This window comes from Cervus elaphus, chromosome 9, assembly GCF_910594005.1.
Source record: "Cervus elaphus chromosome 9, mCerEla1.1, whole genome shotgun sequence".
Taxonomy (NCBI): Eukaryota; Metazoa; Chordata; class Mammalia; order Artiodactyla; family Cervidae; genus Cervus; species Cervus elaphus.
In genome coordinates this window covers 6,002,114-6,022,341 of record NC_057823.1, presented here as the reverse complement: position 1 = coordinate 6,022,341, position 20,228 = coordinate 6,002,114, and the positions used below count along the sequence as shown (strand labels likewise).

At 47.4% G+C, this 20,228-nt stretch overlaps 2 protein-coding genes across 2 annotated transcripts in view; one reads left to right on the top strand and one right to left on the bottom strand.

Moving 5' to 3' along the window:
* The window catches only part of ADAMTS2 (ADAM metallopeptidase with thrombospondin type 1 motif 2), a 254,991-nt gene that overhangs the window by 140,736 nt on the left and 94,027 nt on the right, over positions 1–20,228 (bottom strand). The gene's annotated exons all lie outside the window — the stretch shown is intronic.
* Positions 446–2,146, top strand: LOC122699148 (phosphoglycerate kinase 1-like). Its single transcript, XM_043910723.1, has one exon. It carries the CDS (start codon positions 501–503, stop codon positions 1,752–1,754), a length of 1,254 nt encoding a protein of 417 aa, XP_043766658.1. The 5' UTR covers positions 446–500; the 3' UTR covers positions 1,755–2,146.

Below are 20,228 nucleotides of genomic sequence, written 5' to 3'. Positions count from 1 at the left end.
ATGCTCAAGGCTGTGCCCTCTGAGGAGCAACATCGGAGGTTTCACACTACCGGGGAAGCAGACTTCACTACAACAGTCTACCCAGGTCAAGAGACAAATAAATACGCAAACACCAACCAAATTAAGCCCCAGAGTAGAGGAGGAGAATCGGCATCCAGAGTTGTTACAATATATTGCCTAAAATGTCCAGTTTTTGAAAGCCAGAAAGAGAGGAGGAAAGCAATGTAAAGAAAAGAGAAAGTATGATCCAAATACAAGAAAATGAAGCAGGCAATGGAAATTGCCTGTGAGACGGCCCAGATATTAGATGTAACAAATATTTCAAAGGAGCCATTTTAAATACATTTTAAAAAACTAAAGGAAATCAAGCATACAGTACAGAAGTAAAGGAGCTCTATATGGTGACACTGTCTCATCAAATAAAGAATGCCAATAAAGGAGTCGGTCTCAGTCTGTCGCTGTCTCTTCCCCTGGCCTCTCGCTGCAGCTGAATTGCCAAGATGTCGCTTTCTAACAAGCTGACTCTGGACAAGCTGGATGTGAAGGGGAAGCGGGTCGTCATGAGAGTAGACTTCAATGTTCCTATGAAGAACAACCAGATAACGAACAACCAGAGGATCAAGGCTGCTGTTCCAAGCATCAAATACTGCTTGGACAATGCAGCCAAGTCAATTGTTCTTATGAGCCACCTGGGCCGGCCTGATGGTGTCCCCATGCCTGATAAGTACTCCTTGCAGCCAGTTGCTGTAGAACTCAAATCTCTGCTGGGCAAAGATGTTTTGTTCTTGAAGGACTGTGTGGGCCCAGAAGTGGAGAAGGCTTGTGCTGACCCAGCTGCTGGGTCTGTCATCCTGCTGCAGAACCTTCGTTTTCATGTGGAGGAAGAAGGGAAGGGAAAAGATGCTTCTGGGAACAAGGTTAAAGCTGAACCAACCAAAATAGAAGCCTTCCAAGCTTCACTTTCTAAGCTAGGGGATGTTTATGTCAACGATGCTTTTGGCACTGCTCACCGAGCCCACAGCTCCATGGTAGGAGTAAATCTGCCAAAGAAGGCTGGAGGTTTTTTGATGAAGAAGGAGCTGAACTACTTTGCCAAGGCCTTGGAGAGCCCCGAGCGACCCTTCCTGGCCATCCTGGGCAGAGCTAAAGTTGCAGACAAGATCCAGCTGATCAATAATATGCTGGACAAAGTCAATGAAATGATTATCGGTGGTGGAATGGCCTTTACCTTCCTTAAGGTGCTCAACAACATGGAGATTGGCACTTCTCTGTTTGATGAAGAGGGATCCAAGATTGTCAAAGACCTGATGTCCAAAGCTGACAAGAATGGCGTGAAGATTACTTTGCCTGTTGACTTTGTCACTGCTGATAAGTTTGATGAGAATGCCAAGACTGGCCAAGCCACTGTGGCCTCTGGCATACCTGCTGGCTGGATGGGCTTGGATTGTGGTCCTGAGAGCAGTAAGAAGTATGCTGAGGCTATTGCTCGGGCTAAGCAGATCGTGTGGAATGGACCTGTGGGTGTATTTGAATGGGAAGCTTTTGCCCGAGGAACCAAAGCCCTTATGGATGAGGTGGTGAAAGCCACTTCCAGGGGCTGCATCACCATCATAGGTGGTGGAGACACTGCTACTTGTTGCGCCAAATGGAACACGGAGGATAAAGTCAGTCATGTGAGCACTGGGGGTGGTGCCAGTTTAGAGCTCCTGGAAGGTAAAGTCCTTCCTGGAGTGGATGCTCTCAGCAGTGGTTAGTACTTTTCTGCCTTCTGGTTCCTGTGCATAGCCCCTAAGTCAACATAGCATTGTCTGCATCTCCACTTGGCATTAGCTAATGTCTTCCCCCTTGTCAATAATCAGCTAGTGGCCAAGAGATGTAGTGCCAGGAACCCTCAAACAGTTGCAGAACATCTCAGCTCATCTTTGCTGTACCTGGTAATTGCCTACATTCTTCAAGATCCCATTTGAGTTTCTTAGAGACTAAACCGTTGTGCATTCTAGAGTACATATATTTATATTATGCCTGTTAAAGAAAGTGGGCTGTGTTAGCTTAGTTCTCTTTCTGAAGTAGCTTATTCTGATTAGCTTTGTCATTGTTTCACCACTCAGCATGGAAACAAGATGAAATTCCAATTATTGGTATGGAGGGAGATGAAGTTGGTGATATATTAAATAAATAAAAAAATCCATTGAAACTGGAAAAAAAAAAAAAGAATGTCAATAAAGAGATAGAAAATTTTTAAAAAGAACCAGATGAGAGTTTTGGAGTTGAAAAGTGCAATTAGCAAAGGGTACAAGAGTATATCTAAACTGGCAGAAGACATTTATGTGATTTGAAGAACCGAGTAAAAGAAAAGAAGAAAAGTGAACAGAATCTAAGAGAAAGGAGGAACATCATTGAGGACATAGAGCAGCAATAGAAAACTAATGTAAGGTGTACGGCAATAATAGTTGGAGCTACATAGGAGTAACATTTCATAGCTCACTGGAATCAAGTTAACATAAATCTGAAGTGCATTCTGATAAGATGTATATGGTAATAGAGAGGACATCACTAAAATATCAATAGCAGAGTAAGGAACTTCCTGGCAGCTCAGACAGTAGAGAATCTGCCTGCAATGGGGGAGACCCAGGTTCGACCCCTGAGTCAGGAAGATCCCTTGGAGGAGGGGATGGCTACCCACTCCAGAATTCTTGTCTGGAGAATTTCATGGACAGAGGAGACTGGTGGGCTATAGTCCATGGGGTCTCAAAGAGTCGGACACCACTGAGTCAAGAGTTGGACAATACTTTCACTTTTTCCAGGGGAACTCCAAAAATCTGTCCTTCCACAAAAGCAACAAATAACCTGGTAAAACCTGTCAGAATCAACTTTTATTTTTAACTCCAGACCTTGATAAAAAGAATTTTTTTTTTACAAGGGAAATGGTTAATGAAGAGAGAAGCTGCTGAATTTCAGTAAGAGAGTGCTGTGGTGTTTTAATTTACCCACTTCCCATCCCCTACTCCCCACCTCAATGCTGGCCATGAAGAAGGCAGCCCACATTCTGTTTGTGGGCACCAGTGAGAGCAATATGAACCTTATTCTCAAAGAATTGTGATTTTGTGTTTTGACCTATCTAGTTGTTCCTCGAAAGATCAGCTCAGGGGCTTGCATTTGTTTCTCTTGCTTTGGCGCTTCCCCAGGGCTGAAGTGGATTCCTGGGCACTGTTTGTTAAAAGCGTTTAAAGGCAAATGTATTAGCCATAGACACTTGGGGCAACAGTCAGGGCAATGTAAACAATACACAAATCAAAAAGCCTGGAAAGGAAGAGACTATGGAAGGAGATACTTGGAGAAATAAAGTCTTTGGAAAACTCTCACATATGCCAAGGAATCTGGAAGGGCACACACATACCCAGGACGAGACACATGCCCAAAAGACCTGGGAGATCCAAAGCCTTCACCTCTGATTGACCTTTGAGCTTCAAGAAAGCATGAAGTGAAGTTTAAGACAGTTTAATCTGGCTAAGCACTGAAAGTTGCTGCCACACAGAGCCAATCTGCAAAGACTGAAAGAGGATTATTTCTTCTTTGGTCCAGAGCATTTATTGAAATATGTCAAACAAATAGCTAACAGGACAGAGATTTCAATGGCCACACACAACAAAACAGACTTTACAAAAATAGTTTATAAAAGTCACTAGGGAAACAACAAAAACCCACAACAAGCAGCAGCAAACCCTGAGGAGGGAGGCAAACCTGATTTCCAGAGTTGTCACATTACAATACACAAAATGTTCAGTTTCCAGCAAAAAACTTATGAGGCATGCAAAGAAACAAGAAAGCATGGCCCATTCTCAGGCAAAAAAAGAAATTAAGAGAAGCTTTCCCTGAGGAAGTCCAGACATTGGACTTGCTAAACAAAGACTACAAATCAACCGTCTTAAATATGCTCAAATAGTTAAAGGAAACCATAAACAAAAGACCTAAAGCAAACCCGGATAAAGATGCCTCACCAATTGAGAATGTCAGTATAGACAGAAATTAGAAAAAGTACCAAAATAAATTCTGAAGCTGAAGATTATAACTAAAATGAAAAATTCACTAGATAGGTTTAACGAGCGTTATGAACAAATCAGTAAACTTAAAGATAGGTCACTTACCCAGGATGAAACCTAGGAGACCTGTGAGAGACCTCCAATGCACCAACATACACATAATGGGAGCCCCAGAAAGGGAGCCAAGAGAAAAAGGGCAGGAAGAATATTTGAAGAAACAATAGCCAAAAACTTCCCAAATTTGACAAAACATCAATCTCCACAGCTAAGGATCTCCAAGTTGGATAAACTCAAAGAGATACATTCTGAGACACATTATAATCAAATTATCAAAAATCAAAGTCAAAAAGAAAATCTTAAAAGTAATAAGAGAGAAGCCACTCCACATTTACACAGGATCTTCAATGAGATTAACAGCTGATTTCTCATCAGAACTATGCAGGGATGAGAGAAATAGTGGGATGACATAGTTAAAGTGCTGAAAGAAAAATATTGTCAAGCAAGAATTCTATATCCAGCAAAACTATTCTTCAAAAATGAAGGAAAAAATCAAGATATTATCAGATAAACAAAAACTGAGGGAGTTTGCTGTTAGTAAGCCTGCCATTCAAGAAATGCTAAAGGAAGTCCTTCCAGTTAAAATAAAAGGGTACTAGACAATAACTTGCAAGCTGTAGTTCAAAGGGTCACAAAGAGTCAGACATGACTGAGCATACTTATACACAGACAATAACTCAAATCTGTATGAAAAATAAAGAACAGCAGTAAAGGAAACTACAAATCTTGGTTTCTAAGTCCTCTTTTTTCCTAATATTACTTAATAGCCAATGCATAAAACAACAATTATCAACCTATGTTAATGGGCATGCAATGCATAAAGATATAATTCATGACAATGATATCATAAAAGGCGGGGGAGGCTGAGGTGTATAGGAGTGTAGTTTTTGTATATTGTTTAAATTAACTTGGTATTCATTCAAAATACATTTTTATACATTTAAGATAATAATTACAGGATTTCCCTAGTGGTCCAGTGGTTAAGAATCTGCCTGCCAACTAGAGGACGCAGGTTCGAGCCCAGCTCCAGGAAGATCCCACATACTAAGCCCATGTGCTGCAGTTACTGAAGCCTGCACCCTCTAGAGCCCGAGATCCACAAGAGAAGCCACCACAATGAGAAGCTGCTACTAGAGAAAGCCTGAACACAGCAACAGAGACCCAGCACAGCAATAAATAAATACATAAATGAAAATTTAAAAGGTAATAATTATAATCCCCTGGGATCACCACTAAGAAAATGACTTAAAAATATAGTTAAGGAAATGAGAAAAGACTCAAAACAACACATTAGAAAAAGTCAATGAAATGCAAGAAAAAGCAGCACTGGGGAATTGCAGTGTAAAAAAAGATATGACATATAGAAAACAAAGAGCAAATGGCAGAAGTAAGCCCTTTCTTGTCAGCAATTACTTTAAATATAAATGAATTAAATTCTTCAATTAAAAGGCAGAGATTGGCAAAATAGACTTTAAAAAAAAAAAAAAAAAAAAACCATGATCCAACTATACACTGTCTATAAGAGACTCAATTTTGATCCAAATACTCAAAAATTGGTTAAAAATAAAAGGTTGGAAGAACAAATTCCATCCAAATAGTAAGCAAAAGAGATCTGAGCTAGCTATACTAATGTCAAACAAAACAGATTTTAAATAAAAAAATTTATAACAAAGAGGAACATTATACATTGGTGAAAGGACCAATCTACCAAAAAGATATAAAAATTATAAACACATATGCATCTAACAACAAAGTTCCAAAATATATGAAACAAAAACTGACAGAACTGAAGGGAGAAATAGCCAGTTCTACAATAACATTTGGAGGAGACTTCAACACTCCACTTTATTTTTTAATTGGACTATAATTGATGTACAATATTATATGAGTCACAAATGTACAATATAGTGATTCACAATTTTTTAGGAGTACCCTCCATTTATAGTTATTATAGATACACTCCATTTTCAATAATGGATAGGACAACTATCCAAAAAATCAATAAGAAAACAGAGGACTTGAACAACACTATAAACCTACTAGACCTAACAGATATAAACAGAGGACACTACCCCCCAGAATAGCAGAATATGAAGTCTTCTCAAATACAATGGAACTTTCTCCAGAATATCATGTTAGGCCACAAAATAAGTCTCAATAAACTTTTAAGGGTTGAAATCAAATGAAGTATCTTCTCCAGTCACAATGGAATAAAATTAGAAGTTAGTAATGGAACAAAACTTGGAAAGATTCACAAATGTATGTAAATTAAGCAACACACTCTTTAACAACCAATGGGTCAAAGGAGAAATTACCAAGGAAATAAGAAAATATCTTGAGAGAAATACAACATACCCAAAATTTATGGGATACAGCAAAAGCAGTACTCATCAGAAAATTTATAGCTGTAAACTTCTACATTAAAAAAATAAACAACTCAAATCAATAAAAACATACCTCAAGGAACTAGAAAAAGAACAAACTAAAACCAAAGCTGGCAGAAGAAAGAAAATAATATAGATTAAAGCAGAGATAAACAAAATAGAGAATAGAAAAACAATAGGGAGATTCAGTGGAACCAAAAGTTGGTTCTTTGAAGTTGACAAAATTTAACCAGACGGACCTAGATAAATGAGGGAAGACTCAAATTACTAAAATTAGAAACAAAAGTGGGGACATTACTGCTGACCTTAAAGAAATGAAAATAATTACAAGAGAATACAGTGAACAACTGTATACTAACAAATTAGATAACCTAGATGAAGTTTAAAAATTCCTGGTAACACACAAACCACCAAAATTAACCCAAATATTAATAAATTTAAACAGATCCCTGGTGGTTCCTGCAATGCAGGAAATGCAGGTTTGATCATTGAGTCAGGAAGATTCCCTGGAGAAAGAACTAGCAACCCACTCCACTATTCTTGCCTGGGAATCCCATGGACGGAGGAGCCTGGTGGGCTCTAGTCCATTGGGTCACAAAAGAGACTGACACGACTTAATGACTAAACAACACCAAAAATAAAAAGTAAAGAGACAAAATCAGTATTGAAAAACCCCCAGTAAAGAGGAGGCCAGGATCAGACTGCTTCACTGGTAAATTCTACCAATCATTTAAAGAATTAACACCAATCCTTGTCAAACTCTTCCAAAAAAATCCCACCATGACCATGTGAGATTTACTCCAAGAAGGCAAGGGTGGTTCAAAATACAAAAATCAATCAGTGTAATACAACAGGTTGGTTGGATGGCATCACCAACTCCATGGACATGAGTTTGAGCAAGCTCTAAGAGTTGGTGATGGACAGGGAAGCCTGGCATGCTGCAGTCCATGAGGTTGCAAAGAGTCAGACACGACTGAGCAACTGAACTGAACTGAACTGAATAGAGCAGGTTAACAGAATAGAGGAAAATAAAGCACATAATCATCTCAATTGATGCAAAAAAAATATTTGGCAGAACCCAACACCCTGCATGATCATTCAGTTCAGTTCAGTTGCCCAGTCGTGTCTGACTCTTTGAGACCCCATGGACCGCAGCACGTCAGGCCTCCCTGTCGATCACCAACTCCCAGAGCTTGCTCAAACTCATGCCCATCGAATCGGTGATGCCAATCAACCATCTCATCCTCTGTTGTTCCCTGCATGATAAGAAACATCACCCTGCATAATAAAAACATCAATAAACTAGGAATAGTAGGGAACCCCCTCAACATGAGAAAAGGCATGATAAAAATGACAGCTAACATTATTCTCAGTGGCAAAAGACGGAAAGCTTTTCCTTTAAGATGAGGAAGCAGATAAGGAAGTTCACTTTTGCAACTGCTATTCAACATAATACTAGAATTCTAGTCAGAGCAATTAGGCATGAAAAAGCAATAGAAGCCATCTAACTGGAAAGGAAGAAAGGAAAACTTGAGGGGAAATGGGAAATGAGTGTTAATGAGTACGAGGTTTCTTTTGGGGCAATGAAAATGTTCAGAAGTCGATTGTGATGCTGTGACTACACCAAAACTCACAGAATTGTGTACTTAGAATGGGTGAATTATAACATAGGATTATACATTAATAAACCTATTATAAAGGCTTCTGTGATGGCTCAGCTGTAAAGAATCCACCTGCCAATGCAGGAGACACAGGAGACATGGGTGGAGAAGATCCCCTGGAGAAGGAAATGGCAACCCACTCCAGTATTCTTGCCTGGGAAATCCCATGGACGGAGGTGCCTGGTGGGCTACAGTCCATGGGGCTGCAAGGGTCAGACACAACTTACCAGTGAAACCACCACAAAACCTTGGTATAAAGGTATATTGGTATATTGGTATAAAGAAAAGCTAAGAGAATGACCTGACCCTAGACCTAATTTCTTTGAGTCATTCCCTGTCAAGCCCAGACTCCAGGTGATACTTGGTGACCACATGACCACCCACATTTTGCTGCTGCTCGGTCGCTGCAGCCATGTCCAACTCTGTGGGACGCCGTGGACGGCAGCCCACCAGGCTCCTCTGTCCCTGGGATTCTCCAGGCACCAGCTAATGAGGCCTCTAGGTCCTGCTCTGTGGCTTTTAGGTGTGGCATGGTGCAAAGTCGTGGGAGGCCACTGAGTTAGTTGAGTTCCCAAGATGAAAGGAAATGAGTCTCCCTGGTGAGAGATGATGCGCTCTCCCTCAGCATACTAACTCCCTTGCACGGTCAGCCAGCCCATGGGCACTTTCCATTCTGCCCTCACAGGTGGCTTCTGCCAGAGGGGCCCTGGGTGACTCAACAAGAAAGGCCCAGAGACATCCAGGGTGCTACCTAAAGCTAGTGTAAGCAGAAAGAGCCTACTATCTGCATTAGATGGGTCTGGGTTCAAGTCCCAGCTGCTCCAGTTTCTAACTGTGCCATCTCCGAACCTCCCATTTTCAACCCATTAATGGGGTTCTTTCCATCTCTCCAGGCCCTTGTGAAAGAACATCATGAACTTATGGGAAAGGAACATCCACATGAGAAGGTTTGAGCTTGCTACCCTAGAAAAGCCTCAGGAATTGTATTTCTGCCAATGAGGGATTCACTTCAACACAGACCCAATGTGGAAATTATTCTCCAGCCAAAGAAGCAGAGCTCAAACCCTCTCTGCTGCCTCCTCAATTTCTGGATAAAGCCAACAGGCCGATGCCTGAGAACATTACGTCCTCAGACGACAGACAGAAACCTGCAGGACCCCACACACAAGGAGACGCTGGTTCCTGCTAATGAGGAACAAGCAGCAGGCCTTCTCAGGCACCTACACAGGAGCTGTGAGACGAAGTCTGAGAACTCACAGCGAGCTGCGTGCACAGCCATAGACCTAGAAATGTTCTGGGGACTCGGGAACTGGCCCTGACACCTCCCCCCACACACACCCAGGAAAGCAGGCATCATGCTCAGGTCACATTGGAAAACAGTCTGGTACATTTCTCAAAACGATAAACACACACTTACCATATGACCCAGCAATTCCTCTAGGTTTGTTCCCAAGAGTAATGAAAATATACATCAACACAGAAACTCACAGAGAAGACAGCCCCGGAGGAGGTGTTGTATGCAGAAGAGGCTCCTAGGGCCCTGGGCACAGGGCCTGGACCCGAGACTCAGTTCCCGCCCAGTTCCTGGCCATCCTCCCCAGGTCACCTTGTCATCCCTAGTTAACTGAGGTGAACAGCCCCTCCGAGTGCTGTTTAAGAGAAGGCAGGGCTCATAAAAGAGGCGCACAGGCCCAATTCAGGCTACACATATGTTTTGAAAGGCCTATATCATATTTTTCAATGCAGAAATTTCTTGCAGAATTACAAATTTCTGACTTATCTTAGAAAGCCAAAAAATCTGACAACACTGACCTTGCATCCTTGTAACAGGGACAATCATTAGAACAGAGGTTTTCTGGTTCATTGATTTCTGATCTTATCTTGTATTATCTGTCCGCTTCCACTTCCTTTGAGTAATTTTTGCTATTTTCTAACTTCTTACATTGGAAATGTATTTCTAATCTACAGTCTTGTTTTTTCCCCTCATATAAATCACCATCCAAGTTTTGACATTTAGTGCTTTTATTATCATGCAGCTTTAAGCATCCTTGAAGTTTCATTTTAAGTCCTTCTTTGATCAATGAATTACTTAAATGTTTTTTATTTCCAAATAATGGGGATTTTTATTTGGGCAGTTATTAATTTCTAGCTTAAAGGCACGATGGTTAGGAAGCAGGATCTGCGTCATAAATATTCTTTTAATTTTCATGAGACTTGCACTTAACTGATCACTTTTTTTATGAGAGTTATACATGTGCTAGAGACAAATGAGGGACCTCTACTCATCAGATGCAAAATCTATCTACTTCCATTAAATCAAGCTCATTATTTGTGTTATTCAGAACTTTCTTGTCTTTGCTGATTTTCTGTCTACTTAATCCAATACTAACTGGGAAAAAAATGGCTGAAATCTCCTGAAATGATGATGGATTTGTCAATTCCTCTATTTCTAACAAAGTTATGACAAATATATTGAGACTGTTTTATTGAATGAGTGAACCTTTAAAACTGTTCTGTCATCTGGGGAAATGAACCCTTCCTCATTAGATGGTGACCCATCTCTCCTGGAAATTGCCTCGAGCCCGCGGAGTCTGACATAGATGTGACAGCCTGCCTTTGGTTGCCTGGCGTCTGTTTCCACTCTTCTCCTTTCAACCTTTTCCTGCTCTGGTGACAGCACAGTTTAGGTTTGGGGTTTGGTTTGGTTTCGTTTCATTAATGTAACAACATCTGTCTGTGAACAGGTGACTTTAATCCATTTACAATTACTCCGATAACTGACCAATTTGGGCTTGTTTCTCCCAGATTCCTCTGTGATTCTGCTTCATTGTTCTGGCTTCCCTGTCCTCTTTTCTAATTCTTCTTTAAAAACACGTCTCCTTTTCCTCCAACACACCCTCTCCTAGATATGCTGGCCGGCCGGGCCCTGACAGGCAGTCCACAGACACGTGCGCACACACAGACACACACGACCACTCCAGCTCCAGACCTGAAGAGCAGCACCAGGATGGTCCCCATGGCAGGCTCTCCTGGTTTTGGTATTTCCTCTTTGGGAATGGGGTTATTGTGGGGGTTGGAGGCGCTATTTCTCAGATTCCACATTTCCCAGTTTACAGCTTGTCCAGAGCTGATCCATGCCCGCGCAAGCAGGTCATCTTGGGAGGAACCTCAGTGCCACTTCAGAGTCAACACAGGAGTGGCAAGGAAGCCACTGCTTCAGTGGAAACGTGCTGGAGTTTTGCACCGTAGCACGGTCGCCACTGCTCCCTACTGCGGTGTTGTGCCTCTGGGCTTCACAAAAGCACACTGCTGCCTATTTCAGGCCCGAGAGATGCAGGCAGGCTGTGAACCCATACCCAGAGCACCTTCCTTCTGCACTGAGCGATAGTCTGTGGCTCTAATATTTTGTGGTAGCAGCAGCAGCAGTGTTTTACATTCATGTCACCGGGCACCTTATACTCCCATAAAGAGGGGCTCCGGAACGCCACACCCTCCCTGGGAACTAGCCTGAAAAACATATGTGACAGAGCCTTATACTAAAGCTTTCATGAAGAAATAAAGTTCTTTCATGCCTGTTTCTGGAGAGGACCTAGAGTCAGTGGAGAAGAGGTTATAGTCATAGGCAAGTCAGAACAAAGAGCCAGGAGGCTGGTCCACAGGCCCTGCCAGGAGACTGAAGAGTGGTCAGTGTTGCAGCCACAGCCTCCAGAAGACACACCATGGCCAAGTACCCGGGACAGCCAGGGCACAGGGAGGGGCCGCAGAGACCTACGAGGGGCAAGATCGGGTGGGCATGGCGCGGAACAAACCACGGGCTTGCATGCCAGATTCTTTTAAAAGACCAGCAGCAAAGCCAGACCCAAAAGGCCACAAATTGTGTGTGTCCAGAATAGGTAGATCCATAGAGACAGGAAGTCAATTAACACTTGCTAGGGGCTGAGGGAGGGTGCATGGGGAGTGACTGCTAGTGGGTACAGGGCTTCCATGTGGGGGATGAGAAGGTTCTGGAACTAAATGATAATGATGGTTGCACAACAATAAGAATATTCTAAAAAGCAGTGGATTATATACATTTTTTGGTTTCCCAGGTGGTGCTTGTAGTAAGGAACCCACCTGCCAATGCTGGAGATGTAAGAGATGCAGGTTCGATCCCTGGGTCAGGAAGATCCCCTGGGGGAGGGCATGGAAACCCACTCCATTGCACTTGCCTAGAGAATCCCATGGATAGAGGAGCCCAGTGGGCTACAGTCCATAGGGCTGCAAGGAGTCAGACATGACTGAAGCAACTTGGCATGCACATACACACATATACACTTTAAAATAAAATGGTGAATTTTATGTCACGAAAAATAAATTGTTAAACAAAAGTGCTAGTCATTCAGTTGTGTCCAACTCTTTGCAACTCCATGGTCTGTGGCACATCAGGCTCCTCTGTCTGTGGGATTCTCCAGGCAAGCATACTGGGGTGGGGTGCCATTCCCTTCTCCAGAGGATCTTCCCGACCCAGGGATGGAACCTGGGTCTCCTGCATTGCAGGCAGATTCTTTACTGCCTAAGCCACCAGGGAAGCCCACAAAAATATAAAGACCAGCAGAAATTCAAATGCCAATAGGATTATGCCCAGGGGAGACATAAATGAGTGAGAGCAGCGGGAAGGTTGCAGATCAAGCCCTCTCTAAGCCAGAGAAATATATTTTGGCTTTAAAAAAATAGACAACAGGGCACAATGATGAAGGATCCGAAGTCCCAGACTCCTGGCCCGGGGAGTCAGTGGAAATACTGGGGACTGGGAAAGGAGCACACATTCCACCCCCCCAGGGCCCCTTAGCACCCATCCATTGGAGCCACAGGGAAAGCAGTACAGGCCCAGGGTGGCCAGGGGTCCTGATCTCTCACAGAAAGCTGGAAATCCATGTGTACGTAAGTCCTCTTAAACATGAGTTCAGTCTGTTCAGTTTACTGTGTAACACTGTGACAAACATACCCCAGTGTCCCACAAGAAGACCTCTGGCTGGCAGTTCTCATCTTCCACTCAGTGTATGAGGTCTGGGGTGACAAGGGAGGCTCCAATGAGAGGGTCTACCATGCTTCAGGACTACCCAGCGCCACCTTCCCCTGGATGCCTGTCCTGGTGCAGCTGCAGAGCTGACGACCCCCCCAACTGCCCCAGGGCCTCAGTGACCCCCTACCTCAGGACCCATGGCCTCACACTGTGCCTGCACCCCCTCACCTGACTGGATGAAGCAAGAGAGCGAATCGGTTTGGAACAAGACTTCCCCATCCAGGGCCCACCTGAAATGGGCACGGGACAGTAGCCCAGCAACCATCTGCCGAAGAAATGTAGTGTGGGCAACAGCCTGTGACAGACAGCCTGACTGTCTCGTGGCCACAGCTGGGGTGGGGCTTTCCCTTCTGGTCAAGGCAACGCTTCATCACTCAGCGTTGGGTCCACACTGGACCCAACAAGTCTGATGTTGTGAAGAACAAGTTCTTCACAAGTCTGATGGGGACTAACCCTCCCAACAACCCTACCTGCTGGAAATCCCCTACCTCCATTTTTCTGATGAGGAAACAGAGGTACAGAGGTGGAAGGAGAAGCCAGGATTTAAACCAGGGAGCAAGACCTCAGAGTCTGTGCTTTGAGCTAGCACACCCTGTCCCTCCTTGTCCCTGGAGCCGGAGCACAGCCACTTGGCCTTAGAGCCTGGCGACCGCACTCTGACGAGCTTCCTGGAGCTCACCCCACCAGGGCAACATCAGTGCTCGTGCCCTGGGCCTCTACAGTGTTAGCAGCACTTGGCTAGGTTCATCCTCTTGTCTGCCTCTCCCTTCAACCAGGACTCCTCAGAAGCAAAGGCCAGTCTGTGCATATGCAACACCCAGCACAGGGCTGGCACAGGGGTGCTTGAAAACACTTGTTGAATGGATGGACGGATGGATAAATGGATAGATGAGTGAGTGAATAAACTAATGAGTGACTTAATGAGTAAATGAATGAGTGAATGAATGGGTGAGTGAGCGAGTGAATGAACAAATGAGTGAATGGACTCTGACACTGGAAAGTGAAGTCTTTGTGCCCGTGACAATTGAATCAGGCAACACAGTCAGGGACAGGAACGGTGGCAGTGTGATTTCTAGGCATTTTGGGGGTAGAACTGGTCAGGCTTGTTCACAGATCAGCTCCAGATGGTGAGGGAGATGCTGAAGATAATAGCCCAGGACACTTTCTTTCAAGATCAGCAATGCCAAGGCAGCCACTGAAGCAGCACAGAAAAAGGTGCCCGCCCATCAGGGAGGGGAGCTTCGAACTTGAACTCCACTGGTATGCACTCAGTTCAGGCCAGGCCTGCAGGGCTCCCTATCCCTCAATGTGGAAACCACAGTAACTCAAAGCAACGAGGCAAGTCAACACCAGAGCCCGAGGAGGGAGCAGAGAACTGCTCAGCGGCTCAGAGCTGGGGCTTGGATTTGGGTCTGGGGGTGTCTGACTCAAGACTGGGACATCACAGCCTCCAGGAGGGCGTCTGGGGTGTGGGTCTGAAGCTGGGGACAGGGGACGGGGCTGGGGCAGCTGATGAGGCCTCTGGGTCTGAGTGGGTGGATTTAGATCCACCTTCTCTACCACCTTCCCTCCATCCATCCATCAGTGCGGTCAGACCCTTCCCACCATTCAGCCTTGGAGTCCTCCTACTACTATTTCCTCTCCTGAGAGCCAACCAGGTCCTAATTCAGAGCAGGTCAGCATACCTCTGAGGCGGGACCAGCCCCCAAGGCAGCGGGCCCTGGGCTCACTGTGCCTCCTCTCGGCAGGTGGGAAAACTGCTGTGCTCCCGTGGGATTGGCCCTCAGCTGCTGCGGGAGCCACACACGACAGACACTAATAACATAAGGCCAGTCTCCCTGTCTCCTGCTAGCAGCATCCAGAGGGACCAGGTGACTCTGCAGAAGCTGGCGCGGGGCCAGGCTGCCAGGGCCAGCAACACATGGGCACATTCACCCTCCACCTACCAGGCTACCTGCCCCACCCAGCCCCTTTGCACAGAAACTGCCAGGCCAGTCTGGCAGGCCTGGGGGTGGCTTACATCCCCACACGTGAGCTGTGGCAAGTCACCCCATCAGCTCTCCATCACTCCCCCTCACAGTGTCCCCCACTGACGGCCTGTGCCCACCCAGGGTGAGTGCGCTCTGAGGCTGTCCTTCCTGCAGAAGGCCTGGAGGGTCTTGTTCTGGCCTCAGAGCACTGCAGCCCCGGGTCCCCTTCAGGAGGGAGCACAGGTGCCTCTCACGCAGGCCAAGGGCCCAGCAGCCAGCTTAGCCCTTTGTCCCAGCTTATTTAGTCCTGTGACCCCTCACTTGGGTCTTGGCTGCCCAAAGAGAAAAGGACTTGGGAAACCCCTCCGGGTCCCAAGGTTCATTCCAGGAAGATGTAAACGAGTCTGTGTTGTGCATGCATATGCACGTGTACATGTGTGCACCACATGTATGTTCACATGGACACATCTGCGTATTATATGTGTGTGAGAGAGAGAGAGAGAGATAGCTTGTGAGTGTGTAACTACCCACCAGAGGCCGTCTTTCTCCCAGAGTCTCTCTCCATCACCAACCAGAGCAGGCAGGGCCAAAGGAGTCAGGGGGCCAGACAGGAAACTGCGGGGTAGAAGAGGTCTGGCACATCCCTGCAAACATCGCCTTTAGGAACAGGCCCCGGGTACTGGGCCTTCTGATCTTTCTGAGAAACTGAAAATTAAGATCTTAATGTGAAACCTCTTGACTTTTAAGTGTTCACTTTCAGTGTTTGAAGACATTGTGTAAATCAAATAAAACATGTGAGGAGAGGGGTACAGCCTGTAAGCTACAAGACGGGGACACTGAGGCTGAGCCAGGGCAGGGGTCAACAAGCCAGGGCCGTGCTGAGCCCCTTGGCTCCCCGACCCTCTCTGGGCCTCCTCAGCCCTTGGGGAGCACCCACATGTTCCAGGAACTGAAGGACACAAAGAAGGGGGCACTGGGGCCCTGGCCGCGGCCAGCTCTGTCACCAAGGGCCCAAGCTGAGTTTTCTGAGATTGCCCCGGGTGTGAAGACCTTCCGTCCTCATCAGTCCAAGGTCCCAGGACAAAGACAAGCCCTGTTTGTCCTACTGGTGAGTTTGCCAAGAATGTAAGTAGCTTCTGGGACACAGCCCAGAACAGAGGAGCTCAGTCACTTGACCAGAGTCCTATTGCACCTTCAGCTGATCTTTGCTCCCCAAGCCGCAGGGACCGTGGGAAGGATGAGCATGCTGGGAAAGCGGAGCACAGGCCACTGGGACTCAGCACACAGCCGCAGTGAGCAGAGGTCTACCCCCTCAGCCCCCAGGCCTGGCCAGTGCAGATGGCGGCCCTAGTGCTTGCGGCAGAGGCCCGTCTCCAGGGGTCTGCGGACTGATCCCAACCAAGTGCCCTTCCCTCCCCACCCCCCACCCCCCAGACTGTCTGGAGGCCTGGATGGAGCCTTCCCAGCCACACAGCCTCCCCACTAATGCTCTGCAGATGGGCTTCTCCACTGGCCTCCAAGAAAAATACAACCACGATGACAGCGAATCTCACAGAAACGGAACCGCTGGAAAGGTCTCTCACGATATTCTTGAAAGGAAAGTAAAAATTCCTCTTCAGTGCATTTCAGCTCCGCAACATCACGAGCCACACGGAGAGCTTCGCCCGGCTGCTGCCAGGTTCCCAGGGGCTGGGGTCCCTGACACTGAAGCCATCCTAGGACCCTCGAGCCTCCGCTGCTGCTGCCAGGGGCCTGCGTGGTTCACATGCAGCTTTTGAAAATTTTGAATTAGCTTGCCAACATTTTAAAATGAAAAGGTTTTACATAAAATCGCAATTTCCGGCTACTCATGAGAAACCAGAGGCCCTCCTGAGACTTCACATTGGCCTGCACCCTAGCAACGCTGGCATCAGAGACCCCAGCAGAAATACATGCTTTCTACAGACATCTGACCCCAGGCTCTGCGCAAGGTGGTAGGGTGGTGAACCCCTGTCCTTGGGGTCCTGGCTGGTCTGGGGTCTGTGTCACTGCCCACCCAGCACGCCCCTCCTGAGCCTGGTCACTGGGCCCACGGTGCCCGCACTCCAGCCTGTGGCTGCCCACAACTGAGGCTCTATAGGTTGGTGGGTGAGAATGAGCACACCCTTGTCCCTAACCAGAGCCCTCGGCTCATGACCTGATCTGTACTGAACGTCAGCCAACTTGATCCCCTAGAGACCACTCCCCACAGGCCACTAGAGGTCTGTGCCTGGAGGCTCTGTGGATCCCAGAACAGCCCTTGGTCCCTCATCCTACTGGACATCAGCAGACTGGCCTGGTGCTCCAGCTCCTTGTTCTCCCAACTCCATCACCTGCCAAAGCCTACTTGTCCCCATACACCTGGCCAGCCCTGCCTCTGGCCCATGAACTGTCAAAGCACTGAGAATAAAGAATAAATCTGGCCCCAGGACACACCCACAGAGGCAGTTGGGCAAAGAAACCCCCTCACCAACTTAGCATGTCTCCTCAGCCAGGATCCACAGATGGCATTTTTCACTTGTCCCAAAGGTGAGTTCAGAGGGATCTGGATATAAGCCTTAAAAAATTTAAAAAAAGTCCAAACATACAAAGACCTTCCCAGGCCTGCACCTCAGCAAAGATGATTCTGGTAAGTGTCAACCTGGGTCTGCAGGCAGAGTTAGGGAAGAGACAGAAGCGAGAGGGCCCAGCTGGGAGCTGTGATTCTGCTCCTCCCTGACCCTGGGAGGATGCTGCCAGCCTGGATGGGAATGTGGTTCCGCCCAGTGGGCAGCAGCCCCCTCTGATCACCATGGGGACTACCTTGAGGCTTTTGTATCGTGCTAGAGAAAATGCTTCAGAGTCCCTTGGATTGCAAGGAGATTAAACTAGTCAGTCCTAAAAGAAATCAACCCTGAATATTCACTGGAAAGACTGATGCTGAAGCTGAAGCTCCAATACTTTGGCTACCTGACGTGAAGAACTGACTCATTGGAAAAGATTCTGATGCTGGGAAAGATTGAAGGCAGGAGGAAAAGGGGACGACAGAGGATGAGATGGTTGGATGGCATCACTGACTCAATGGATGTAGTTTGAGCAAGCTCCGGGAGATTGTGAAGGGCAGGGAGGCCTGGTGTGCTGCAGTCTACCATGTCACAAAGAGTCGGACACGACTGAGCCAGTGAACAACAACAGTTCCTCTTCACTGCCAGGGCCAGCCTGCCCAGGCCACCGTCTCTCCAGCCTCATGGCAGCAGCCTCTCCTGGCTCCCTGCCTCTTCCCCTCTCACCCACCTCCATAGTAACTAGGCCATACTGCTTCTCCACTTTCAGCAACGCAAACCCCCGTCCCTCCAACCCCCACGCCAAGACAGCCCACCACGATCTGCCCCTCAGACCCTCAGTCTTCACTGGTGCTTCCTGCTGGACCCCCAAACAGGCCAAGACCACTCCCCTAAGGACACTCGCCCCTGCTCCCCCAAACTCTTCCTTTCCTAGTGAACTGCAATCCACGGTCCAGATCTCAACCCCAGCCTCCAGTTACTGTGGGCTGACTGTGTGGCGTCTCCCACTGTTCCTGTTCGGGCATCCCACTTGTTCACCGTGTGGGACACACATGTATGACAGGTGTAACACTGGGCTTGGGAGTGCTGTGTCTGTCTGCTTCCCAGGGCTCCAGAGCCCAGCCAGTGCCCGGCCCCGTGTAGGCCATAAGTGAATCACCAGCTGAATGAGCTGAACAAATGAGAACCTGGGATATGGTGTCCACAGGGCGCGTGTTGAAAGACCACAGCACCATCCCTGAATGGTAGCCAGGGTGTGCCGGGGCCAGCGAGGCCGGCCTTCCCCTGGGCCCTGGGCACTGCTGCCGGCTCCATCTCCCCACCGCGGCAGTGCAGGCACCCAACTGCCCCACGTCCCAGGAGGCCCGCGGCCCCAGCAAGGCCCCACCCGCCCAAAGACCCAGAGCCAGGAGTATCGGAGCTGTGGGCTTCGTCCAGTGACTAGCCCGCAGGTGTCCGCCAAGGACAGCAGCATCCCAGGGATGAGGGACGTGTGGCCAGCTTCCGGGCACCGAGTTCACGCTCTCTCTTCATGGACACTGAAGCGCCAGCTATGCACCAGGCACGCCACCCAGTGCTGGGGGCTTCACAGCGAGGCAAAGACTCTCCCCACAGCCACCATGCTAAATGACCTGAGGCACACCTCACTCACCCTCTCTGCGCCTCAGTTTCTGCATCCCATAGGCCGAGCCTCAGCGCTAGGAAAGCCCCAGGTGCCCCAAAGATGGCCAGCCTTCAGGGGGGCCTGGGAAGCTCCTCCCTGCCCAGGCAGGAGTGAACGGCCTGGCTTCAGCTGTGGGCTGGGACAGTCAGTGCCTCAGTTTCCTCATCTACAAAGTGAGCATAATGACAACAGCAACCAAGCTCACGGAATCGTTACAGGCATCCATGAGCTGACGCGCCTGCAGCGCTCTGGGGACCCCTGCACGGGGGCGCCCCACCGGCGCCATGCTCTCCTCTGCCCCGGACGCTCAGTATTGCTCAGACGGCAGCGCTCCTGGGCCCTGCTCTCTGCCTGCCCCCCGGGCCGCCGTGCAGATTAAATGACACACAGATGCAGGGTGCCTATCCTCACACAGGCCCTCAATGAAGGCACACGTCCCCAGACCACCAGCCAGCTCCAAGGGGAGGAAGAGAATCACCCACAGGCTGGGCTACAGAAAAACGGGCTTTTGTGCAACAAAAACCAACATAACGAAAAGGAAAAGGGAACGACAGCCTGGGGAAAAGGCCTGTATCAACCATGACAGAAAGTCGATACCTAACGTAGATAAAGGGCTTATCCCAATATAAAAGACCCCGGGAGATGAACGGGCAAAGGACTTAAACAGGTAGCGGAGACATAGAAAGTAATCAAACTCGGGGAGATCATTCGTCCTTGCTGACCATCAAAGCAGCACAAATTAAAGCAAAAAGCCGCACTGCTTCACTGTGAAGCAAAGTGAAAGTGTTAGTCGCCCAGTCAGATCCGACTCTTTGTGACCCCATAGACTA